The 11,776-nt window shown below is 32.2% G+C and overlaps 2 protein-coding genes and 1 long non-coding RNA gene across 3 annotated transcripts; 2 read left to right on the top strand and 1 right to left on the bottom strand.

Annotated features, from left to right (window-relative positions):
* The first annotated feature begins 2,341 nt into the window (after positions 1-2,341).
* On the top strand, positions 2,342-6,801 carry LOC123209651. Its single transcript, XM_044627778.1, has 7 exons — positions 2,342-2,705; positions 3,081-3,224; positions 4,176-4,256; positions 4,644-4,811; positions 6,114-6,275; positions 6,525-6,566; positions 6,658-6,801. Exons 1-7 carry the CDS (start codon positions 2,406-2,408, stop codon positions 6,787-6,789), a joined length of 1,029 nt encoding a protein of 342 aa, XP_044483713.1. The 5' UTR covers positions 2,342-2,405; the 3' UTR covers positions 6,790-6,801.
* Positions 6,802-6,850: 49 nt separating this feature from the next.
* Positions 6,851-10,715, top strand: LOC123209652 (coiled-coil domain-containing protein SCD2-like). Its single transcript, XM_044627779.1, has 8 exons — positions 6,851-6,922; positions 7,872-7,985; positions 8,138-8,244; positions 8,614-8,674; positions 8,995-9,036; positions 9,290-9,330; positions 10,066-10,192; positions 10,618-10,715. The coding sequence occupies exons 2-8, from the start codon at positions 7,946-7,948 to the stop codon at positions 10,713-10,715; spliced, it is 516 nt and encodes a 171-aa protein (XP_044483714.1). The 5' UTR covers positions 6,851-6,922; positions 7,872-7,945.
* Positions 10,416-11,414, bottom strand: LOC123209653. The gene is made up of 2 exons (XR_006501102.1): positions 11,160-11,414; positions 10,416-11,080 (listed from the first exon to the last, which is right to left on the bottom strand). It is a non-coding gene; the product is annotated as an uncharacterized LOC123209653 (long non-coding RNA).
* Between the last annotated feature and the right edge of the window lie 362 nt (positions 11,415-11,776).

Genomic DNA, 11,776 nt, shown 5'->3' with positions numbered 1-11,776 from the left:
ACAAATTAATGAAAATTAAAAAAAACACTTTAAATAATTAAATTACATAAAAACTCTCTTATTTCTCTTTCCTTTCACCCACACCTTCTGTTCCTTTAAATTATTCAACCTTAGCCACCATTCTCACTTCCAACATCCATTTACAATGTTGATTTGGCTTTACTTTTGGCAATACTCTCTTACGGTGGCATCGTGGCTTAATTACTAGCAACTGAGATAATGAGATTCCATAGTGGATAGGGTTTTAGAGGTATGGATGTAAATTTTTAGATTTATTAATTGTTATATTAACATATGGGCTTGATATGTAAAAAAGTTTATTTTTAATTTCTTCAAAATTATAAATATTGAAATTACTTTTTCCCTTTATTCGGTTAGTTTTTGTAAAAGATTTGGATTTTAAATGGGACAATGTTTTTATGTGATGTTGGATAGAAATGTGTTTTTAGATCAAATCTTCGATAAAAAGATGTAATTTACTTAATAATAATTTATCTATTCTTATCACTATTATATTATAATATCCGTTATTTAACTATTAAATTAAATATAAAAACATTACGGAGTATTGGCAAGAGATAAATTGTTTTTTATACAAAAATATATTATTGTAATATAAGCTTAATTTTTTTATAAATATGTCCAGATTCACTAATTTTTTATTTAAAATTGAGTCATTTTTTTTACTATATAAATATATCCAATTTTTATTTCTAAAAGAAGAAAAATTTTAAGATTTAGGATTAGTCGACCTACCCATAATTAGATAGGTTGGCAAGATAGATTAGCTGGTCAACCATGATCAGATAATTTGGTCAGATAGTTTAATCGATCGGTTAAGTATGCAATCTTATATCTCGATTAAATGAGTTTATATCTTAATTAGATAAATAAAAAACTTAAAGATATTTTAAATATTTTATATTTTAGACTATGTATATAATAAGAAAAAAAATGGTTACATTTATACACAAGAGAAAAAATATCTAATTAATATCTCATGTTTTTCTTCACTTGTTATTTTAAAAATATATATTATAAATAACCCTCTTTGAGTTTTTTGTTTTTAATTGGAAGAGGCTCTGATTGGAATTTTCTATTAAAAAAAAAAACATATGCAGTAAAATTTCCAATCATGGACACTTTAGTAAATCCATAAAAATGGTCATTTTTAACAAGTTGCCCGATACGTAATCGTCCATCGGTGATGGAACCTTCTAGACTGCACGCCTATTCGTTTTGCAATAACCAATGAAAAATAACACTCCTACCTAACCAACAGCAATGGACCTTCATGTTAAATATGTGACAGACAGATTGTCCATTTTTTTAAAGGAGAAATAGTCATTTCGAATGGAGGATTTTTGAAACAGAAACCTCCTAAACAATCTAATTTGGATTTTAAACACTTATACCACCTAATTACACAATTTAAAAAATAAAATTGTTTGAATTGTGTATATAAACTGACTCTCATTTATTGGTAGCACAACGTGGTAGTTGAATTGAAGCATTTTGGTTTGCCACCTACCCACACAAACGTGAAAAGGCCATAGAGTTGTTTGCCCATGTTGATTAAATAGGTTGTGATTAAATGATGAGGTTGATTTCTCATTATTTAACGAAACGGATCCCATTCTCATCAAAAGAGATGTAGAGTAAGAAAATTGTTTGAGGTCGTAGAGAAATACCTCTATGTTAACGTTGAGGTATCAAAACTAAACTTGTTACTCAAAAAAATATTTATCGAAGAAGGAAAAAAATTTGGACAAATAACACCTCTAATTACATACTTAACATAAGTTAGTTGGTCGAAACTGAGAGAGAGTAAGCTAGTAGGGCAAATGTGTAGGTGAACCAATTGAAAGTCTCATTTTTGTATGTCCTTACATTGAATGACTAGTTAACTGATAAATTGATTACTTATAGATTTTAAACCAGTATTCTTAAGGTTATTAATTTTCTATATTGATTGATTGAAATATGGATTTGAGAAATTGTATTTTATAGATTAATATTGTAAAATTTTATCATCGGTGACAAATTTATTCACGCTCTACTGACAATAGGGGTGTTTTTGTTAATTTTTAAAATAAGTTTGGGAAATAATTTAAGGAAATATGAGGGCATAAATGCAATAACGAAATTGTACTGAATAGTGAATCCTTATCGAATTTTCAAAGATTCAGACCGTTAAAAACACCTCCACATTTCTTTCCCTCCTTTGAGCCTTCACCATCGGATGGCCTTCTTTCATTATCATTTTTCATCCATCTCTAACAAAAACAATAATAATCATAATAAAGTAAAACACATTTTCATTTGTTGTGATTTGATTTTACCGATTCTTCTTATTACAAAATTGTTTCATTTTCCTTTCAACTGCTAATTTTAAGTAATTAGCAATGGACCGTAGAATGATGCCGGCGGCACACCTGCGGCAAAAGAGCGAAGCAGCTCCGTCGTCGCCTGTGTCTTTTCATCGGCACGTGCGCTCAGGATCAGCTGGATTGTCGAATGTGAGAAAAGTGCAAACGAAGGCCGCGGCACAACGATTGGCTGCCGTGATGGCACACCAACCGTCTGATCATAAGAATGGTGACGACGACGACGACAACGGTGACGATCATTCTCATGATAATATCAGCATTGGCCTTGCTGGCACTGGTGGTAGAGCAATGCCTTCGCGCCCCCGCTCTCCTTTGGTAAAATAGTTGGCACATTTGTTTTACATCACATGGATATTCAAAATTTTCCCGAAAATTACAAACTTATTTCAATATAAGAATTATAGCATAATGAGATGTAATGTAAAATAACAGTTCTAAGATTCAGATTTGTCGAAGACTGGATATTTTGGATTCGAAATTTGGCTCATATGAAGGAGAAATTTATAAATTTGATAATAATAATGAGTAGAAAAAATTATTAGAAAAAGCTTCTAATTATACAATAAGAACAGAGTTCAGTGATGCAATGTTTAGTGTGTTACTATGAGTCATGTATTAAGAAATCTACTGAAAAATTATAGTTGTTTTTGAGCTGAAATTTCCCTTGATTTGAAGCAAAAATGACCGCAGATCAGACCCATGCCTCAAAGGCGTATTCAGGTGATGAACCAACCAGCTGAAGAGGATAATGGTGAGGCCGATGATTTAGGCTTGGTCACTGATGTGAGCATTGGGCTGGCTGGGGGAAGAGCAATGCGAACTCGCCCACCTTTGGTAATTAAAATTTATATTTGTTATGAATATTGGTCTGCATTCCTGGCTTTTAATATGTTAAGCTAATTTTTTGAAGCCAAATGAAATTTTAGTCCACAAACAACTGTGTACATACCAGTCTCGGGACGAAATTCAAATAAATATAGAAGTATATATAATATCAGTTCAAATACTGTTATATTTATGTGGAAACATATTTGTGATACGTTATATTTTAATTTGACGTTTAAGGGCCCATTTAATACTGGATTAGTAGATTGAAAGAACTCAAATATTGTCAGAGAATTAGTGAGTGCCAATTCATATTAAAAAGTTCCATTGCTGTACATTTTATTCCCCCTGTACTCTTTTAGTATGCCAGCTTGAAGTTTATACTACACTATAGTTTTTTCTTTAAATAAATGTAATGCAGACCAAAACTATGCCTTAAAGGCATAGAGAGGATCAACCAATGAAGGCAATAATGAGAACTACAATTATAGTAGGGTGTGAGTGGTACAGCAAGTAGTGGACTTGCTGCTAGAAGCTCAATGTGGGAACCTCCTATTATGGTATCTGTTACAGATATTGCTTAAGATTCTTCATTTTTTTGCTGTGTTTGTTAAGCTAATCCTATAGAAAGGGATTCATTTCAATTGACAAAAAATGTAGTAAATACAGGGAAAGTCTGATGATTTAAAGAAATATAGATGAAGCTGAAACACTCTATTTTAGTAATGGATAGTAATTCATAATTTTCCTTAATGGTGATGCATTCTATTACAATTGAACAAGTTTGGGCTCCTTACGTTGAATTGATTCATATGTTCTTATGGATTTACAATCACAACTTAATTCTAAAGTTTACGTTGATGAGTGTTTCAATCCCTTTGCACTCATTTAGTTTGCATGCATGGAAATGGATGTTATTTTCATATAGGTTCTTATATTGACTTACATAGTAAAGTACAGACCAAACCTACACCTCAAAGGCATAAACAAGTGATGGAGGATGGCAACTCGAACGATGATAACCGTTCACCCACTGCTAAGGTAAACATCGTGAATATAGATTTAGATTCTTATTATGTGTTGCTAAGTTAATTTGTAAATGAAGCATTTTCTAAATTTCAGTCAACAAACCATTTTAAGTATCTTTCAGTCTACCATTACTAGTGCAAAGAAATACAGTTGCAGTTAAATTGTTCTTTAATACTAATAGTATTTATGGTAGTGTTACATTCACATATAATCTGGTTGGTGATTAAACATGTTATAATTTTATACATCACTAGATTTAGTAGTGAACTCATAGGTTAAACTAATTCTGGAATTGATATGTATTACATTTTAGCTATTTATTGTTCTATAGGCCTCATGCTTGGAAATTAATATTGTTAGCATATTGGCTCTTACATTGATATACACTATGAAGTGCAGTCCAAAAACTCTGAGCAAGAGGCAGCAAATGAAGATCATGATGAGGACAATGATTATAGTAGGTTCAGCAGAAAAGGAAGTATTGGGGTTCCTGGTGGAAAGTCAATGCAGTCGCCCACACCTATGAGGTCACCTACACCCTTGCGGTCACCCATACCTATGGCAACTGTATGTGAATAGTAATTGAGATTATTAGCTTATATTATGTTTGATAAGCTAATGTTGTTGAGGAAGCATAAATTTATTTGAAAACAAAGAGTCCTGTGATGAAAAGAAATAAAGTTCAACCTCAAATAATTGTATTTAAAAGTGAAGATAGTATTGTTTCAGTATTGAATTTTGCATATGAGAATCTCTTTTGTGATTAACTTTTTGGCCCTGTAATGTCGCTGCTATGGATTGAATAGACTCACATACCATTATGGGGAGCACAGGCTGCTAGAATATGCATAATTTTTATCTGTTGAATTTTGAGAGCCACATGATGCAAATAAATGTAGAAGTTGAAGGCCTGAAGCTAAAGGGATTATGCATTACATATAAAATACAATTTCTTTCACAGTGATGCTAATCAATAGCTTTAGAGTTGGGAGGTAGTTGTAATGAATCTCCCTGATGAAGGTGCCCCCTAGAACAAAAGCATTCTGTCAGAATTGTACAATTACTGTATAAAAACATGCTTTATTGAACTAAATTTCAATTTCTTTTATCATGTTGACTGTTCTGTTAGCGTTTGCTGTGTTTTAAGCCTTTATGTTTCTACGGTTTGCATGCATGGAAACTGATTTCATGAGCATTAAAATGTGTTCATTGGTCATGCCGGTGGAAGGGCAATGTGTTTGCCTTCTTCTATAGTAGAGACTTTATTTGTGTTTAATTTGATTTCTGTCAAGTTACTATTACAGAATAAATTCAGGTATACTGTTTCTATGAGAGTCCATCCCTTCTTACATGAATTCTTGGAACAGAAATACTGTGGCTGTTGCTTAAGGCTTTCCCAATTAAATTTCAAATTTGGATATATGACAATTTTATATTTAATAATTGTTATACTGGAATCTTGTAGAATGATGTGCAGTCAATAAGCAATTAAAGTGCATGAAATATATCAATGTTGTTTGATCTATTGGTCAAATTTCAAAAATTTTGTTTTTCCAATGCCGTGTGCACAGAATTATGATAATTTAGAGTTGCCAAAATGAGGACACTGCATAATCTGAAGTTGGTCAATTCAGGATTGTGTGACCAGCTTTTTGTGTTTCTTAGTATGCTATGTTCATTATTTGACTTCTACATGCTTTCATTAACATTTCTATAAATGATGTGGAACTGGCACATGGAGTGTTCCTGGAGTTGACTTCTTGTACAATTTTTAGATATAAGGCTTGTAGGCTAGATAGTCTTGTAACTTCTTAAATGTTCACATTACTAGTGTAAATCTTACTTGTGGATTTGTGTTGTTTCTACTAGTCTGTCAGCACAAATCAAGAAGAACAGGTTGCTGCACATTCAACATCAAGTGCTCAATCATATTCATCCATGAACTCTGTGGGACAACCATCAGTTGATTTTGGGAGTACAAACTTGAAGGAAGCTTTTCCTGAGCAATCTGCTTCTACTCTAGAAGATGAGGTATGCTATTTTGTTTTCATTTTATATTATATGGGCTTACAAAGTTCAAAGTTTGCTGCTTCTTTGATTATAGTATTATGTATTTGCTCATAGAATTTCAATCCTTTTCCCTTCCTTTTTAAGATTAATTTCATTTAATTTAATTTGATACCCCACATTTTACCATATAGGTTTTGCAGTCAGGAGCCTTTGGGAATAGTTTAAATCTTTTAGAATATTGCAATAATGAAGTCTGAAATTTTTTGGCAGGTTGATATTCTACAGGGAGAAAGTGAAAGTTTACTTCAAATTGTATGGTTCTCTTTTTGTTTCAATTTTCCCTGTTATTTGATGTTTCATACCAATCTATCACTTACAGTGCTGTTATTGAATTGTGAGTTAGAATGCTGGGGGTGAGGCAACAGATGCTCTGCAACACCTCTGTGATGCTGAGAATGAAATTAAATCACTTCGGGCCATGACTCAGAGACTGACACTGACGCAGGAAGAGATGGTTTTGTTATTACTCCAATAGAGCACATCTCATTTTGTTTCATTCTTGTACTTCTTCATGTCCTGGTTTTGTGATATACCGTTATTATTTTAGGAAGAGGTTGTGTTAAAGAGGTGTTGGCTTGCCCGCTATTGGAATTTATGTGTTCAACACGGTACATTTATTTTCTTAAATTTCTAATATTTTAGATATGTTTTACTTGCATTGCTTATTTGTTGTCTGTGCACAGAATATTGTATCAGGTATGCACATAAGTCATCTGTTAGCAGTGGCCAATGCCAATTTAATGACATGATACATTTAGTTGCATTGTCCTATATTTCTCCTAATTTGGATTAACTAAATTATTTTCTGAGCTGAAGGACATCAACATTGTATACTATATTAAACTCCAGAAAAGCTGAGAGCTTAAAACTCAGGTTCCTAGTTGTTGAGTAGTTCTTACTGTGCACACATATTCACACTGTCTCTCGCATACCCCTGTTACATGACTAGTTCTAAGCTAAAAAGTCATTCCAAAGGCATTGGAAGCATTTCTCCTGGAAGTTTCTTTCAGCAACAACCTAATTTAGAAATGTAGGAAACATGCTACCATGATAGCATATTCTGTGTGTCAGCAGTAACTTGAGAAAGTGGAATGAGTTCATGTGAAGTTGTCAAAAGCTTCCAGGTTGCTTTTTGGATGAAATGATAATAAGCTAACCATGTCATTAAAAATATGGTTTTATTTATCCTGAAGGCTTCACTTTTGAAATTATTTCCAGTTAAAAGCTCTTCTAAATATTGCCAATGTCTGAATCAATGCAAATTAACAGTCTTGTGAGTCTGGATTTTGGAGTACTTGAATCTCACTTCCCTTTTTTCTCTTTCATTTTAAATTAAGAAAAATTTAAACTTTGATTAGAATTGTAAAAGGTGGGGAGATACAATTGTGGACTTGGTGTATACAGAGAATCAAAATTCCAGGGGAGGGAAAACAAATCTGGACACCTGTAGCTTTACATGAGTGGTAACAAACAATGAGAACTAATAAGTTGGATTACAATGGATGACGACAATTTTCTCTTATACCTTGTATTAAGGTCAATACACTTTCTTGGCAGGCATCCTTGGGGACATTGCCTGTGAGAAGTATGAATACTGGTCTTCATTTGCACCTCTTCCTGTTGAAGTTGTAATGGCTGCTGGGCAAAGAGCTAAAGAGGAAAATTCATCAGGTAAGAATTGCTCCAGATATATTCATTTTAAATTTTTTAGTGCCTTTGTTCTTTTCTGAGGGGTTGGGGTGGCAGTAATAGGGTTGGGAAGACCTCAGGTGTACTTGCATTCTTTCTTTTGTTTTCTTGCTGAGCAGAGACCAATAATGCAGAGGAAAGAGAAAAAGTTGCACAGGACTTGAGAGAACAGTCTGCGGAAGGAAATATTGAAAGCATGCTTCTAGTGGAGAAAGGTCTGCGGGAACTGGCTTCATTAAAGGTTTCTGTCTTATTCTTGCATTTGACAACACTGTGGACATTAATGTCTAGGAATATCAGATCATGTCTGTGGGAACTGGCTTCATTAACATAAATATTCTGTTATATGTTGCCATTCATGCTTTTGCTTGATGCAAAGTCCAACATATTTTTTTGTATTGATTCTTTAATCACATGCGATGTAGACTCTTCTCTCAGACACCCAAGGAGAGTTATATATGCTATTCTGAAATTTGAATCTTGCTCCAAAGCTCATTTTTCATTACTAAAAAGCAGTTAAAGGAATGACATGATTTAATTAATGTGATTTGATATACATAAACAAATTGTTCCTCTAACTATTAGTTCCCAATGAAATCTTTTTATGAAGGTAGAGGATGCTGTAGCACTTGCTATGACACTCCATCGACGCTCAAATCACTTGAAATTTGGTATGCATGAACTTTAATTTTCATTTCTCTTTTAAGTTATCCCATCGCAATAATTACAATCTTGAAAGATTCTCCACCAATTTACTTGCATACCTTGAATATTAGAATTGTATACAGTGTATTATTAAATTGTAATAAGGATTCTTCTTTGCTTGAGCTACATTATGCCTTGAATACTTTTCTTTTATAAGATGATGCTAATCTGTTAATCCACTTGCAATCACGTAGATTTTGATTCTATGCTTTCCTTTTTATCACGATTAATAACTCAAATTTGGTGGCTTGACTATCTCAATTTTCTCTTGTAATTTTGTGTATAGATGAAGTGAAGTTGCCAACTGAAGGACAGTTTGAAGCGTTTGGTAAGTTCATTATTATCTAAAAAAACTTTTTTTAATGTTATTAATTATCTTCAGATACATTTTATGATTTAAAAACAGTTCAAATAATCACTATAAAAATTACTTAAGTTTGTCTAATAACAGGATTGTTTTTTGTTCTTCCTATGTACTTTTAAATACTTCTATTTATTAGTCTCGATCAACTTTCTTTCTTATTTTATACAATAAAACATTATTTTTAGATGATTAAGAAAGGATATATTTTTATTTTCAGAATTGAGCCAAGAAGAGTCTGAAAATACACGTTTCAAGCAGGTAAAATTCTTGGTAAAATTAAATTGATTGTTTATAGTTTCTCTTATAACAACTTATATTTATATGATCACTAGCTCTAATATTTTCTTTAAAAAGGAGTATCTTAAATATTAGATATTAGTAACAATAAAAAAATTTCAACGATCACTGAAATATCCTAGTCAAGACTTGATAGTGTAGGTAATGATTGACAAAGTCTATTTGATCATGTTTCAACAAGATCCTATGTCAAATGATTGGTGAAATGATGTTTCGCACCCATTTGTTCAAATGCAAGTACATCTTGCTGGTCTTTTGTTATTATCAGACTTTTGATTCTCGTAGTATGTTTATTCGTATATCCTGATTGTTAAGAAAAAATGTGATGTTATAGAAGCATAAAATGTTGGCTTTAGTTTTTCCTGCTAGGCAACTGATGTGAAGTTATGGTCCTTACAGAGAAAGATACATTAAATTTCTCTCATGTTTGCTACTGTAATATATCTTAAGAAATAGAAAATGCAAAAGGGTTGTAGACACGTAGATGGTTATCAAATAGATCTGTCAAGATTAGGACTAGTACTGTGAACTTACAACTCACAATTTTTTTTTTTCAAAGTAAAATGATTGGAGAAGTTAGGATCCTTCATATGTTTCTTGATATGCAAAAGAGGTCTACTTTGATCCTGTATCTTTTTTACTTTAAGACAGTTTGCTCGGTTAGTTCATGGATGCTTTTTTGATATGTTCATGCAGGCTTGGCTTATATATTTTTGGAGAAGAGCTAAAAACCATGGGGTGGAACCTGACATAGCAGATGACCGACTGCAGTTCTGGATCGAGCACAGCAATTGTTATTCCAGCTCCCATGATGCAATTGAAGGTGCTCTTTCTCTCTCTCTATTTCTTACCCCTAGTACACCGCCTTTACATACACAACAATCTTCTTCCCAACTTAAAAAGTCTTCCTTTCAAGCTCGGCAATCTGCAGACTTGTCTTTCTTGTTCTTGACAAACAATTTTTCCAATTAACATTGTCTACTCGTATGCATAGTTCTAGCTGACATCTACTCTTACTAAAAGCTAGAAAGTCTTATTAAACAAGATGATCATAAGGTATATGATGGTTAAAATTCAGAAACAATGTCTCAAATTGTTATCGAAGGCTTTTCTTATCATGCTTTCAAATTTTCATATTGAAAATTTTGCTTCCTAGTAATATAACATAGAAATGTCACCTCCACACTCAGTATACAACATAATTTGGAGATAAAATTAATCTGCATGATTCTTTCTTGGTATTTACAGTTGAAAAAGGTCTTACAGAGCTCAGGAAGTTAGGCCTCGAGACCCAACTATGGCTTGCATCTCGCAAATTGAAATCACAAGAGGGGTCGGAATTCTAACGTGCAATTAATATCTATTAAAATTAATTTGACTTTGTGAAAACCTTTTATTCTCTATTTAGTTTAAGTATAGATTAGAAAAAATTGATGAGAAAGTATCTTGTAAATGAGATATTTTATATATATATCTTTTTATACGTATAAATTTGCTTGGTACCGTATATCAAGCAAATCTGCATGAACTTAATACATCTGTGAGAAATGTTTTATTGATGATGGAATATAAGCAACTATTTTTATTGCTTCCTCTGCTCATTTTTATTGTTCTTCTGCCCAAGTGCTTTGTATCAGAAGTGCTTCTTCCCAAGGTAAGATGGGTGCTTTTCCACTAAGCAGTAATTTTCTTGGTAACATTTTTATTGTTCCTGCAAGATTGTTTTTTTACTATTAAAGCCAAATTCTATATATAAAACAGGTAAAAAAAAGAAACTACAAGTAATCTACCTCATGAATCAAGGTTCCATAATCACCCAACTATACTTCTAACCAAGAACAGTATAAATAATATATTGCCCTTTATGATAAGGATCATAGAGGCCAGAGTCCACGGCAAATTTTCTACATTGTTATTATTCATAGTCTTTCGCCCATTCTTGCACTCCCTCCAAACCCATATGAAATCTGCATAATAAACAAGGCATCCATTGTATGACCATGTGATAAATTGGGGAAGATCAAACGAAGGCCATTGCAAAACCTGAAGAAGTCTTCAGATTTGAAGCTGTTGAATATAAAAGAGTTTTAAACGTATTTTCTCCGTGTAAAACTTAAACATAAAAAAGAGCAAAGAGAAGAGAAGACCAAAGTATTATGTATAATACAACGTGCTATCATATATATTTTTATATTATACTGAAACTAGTAATAATATCGTAGACATAAATATTTCAATTATTTAATTGAATATATAAAAACTATAATATTTTATTTTTATTTTAATTTATTATCTCACATTTATTCAAGTTTTTTTTAAATTCTAATTATTATTATAATATTATATCTTATGCAGAACTCTGAATTGTGTGAATGAGAAATCGTTTCGTGCTTATAAATTGTTTTTT

Source organism: Mangifera indica, chromosome 2 (assembly GCF_011075055.1).
Source record: "Mangifera indica cultivar Alphonso chromosome 2, CATAS_Mindica_2.1, whole genome shotgun sequence".
Classification (NCBI taxonomy): Eukaryota; Viridiplantae; Streptophyta; class Magnoliopsida; order Sapindales; family Anacardiaceae; genus Mangifera; species Mangifera indica.
This window is presented reverse-complemented; position numbering and strand designations above follow the sequence as displayed.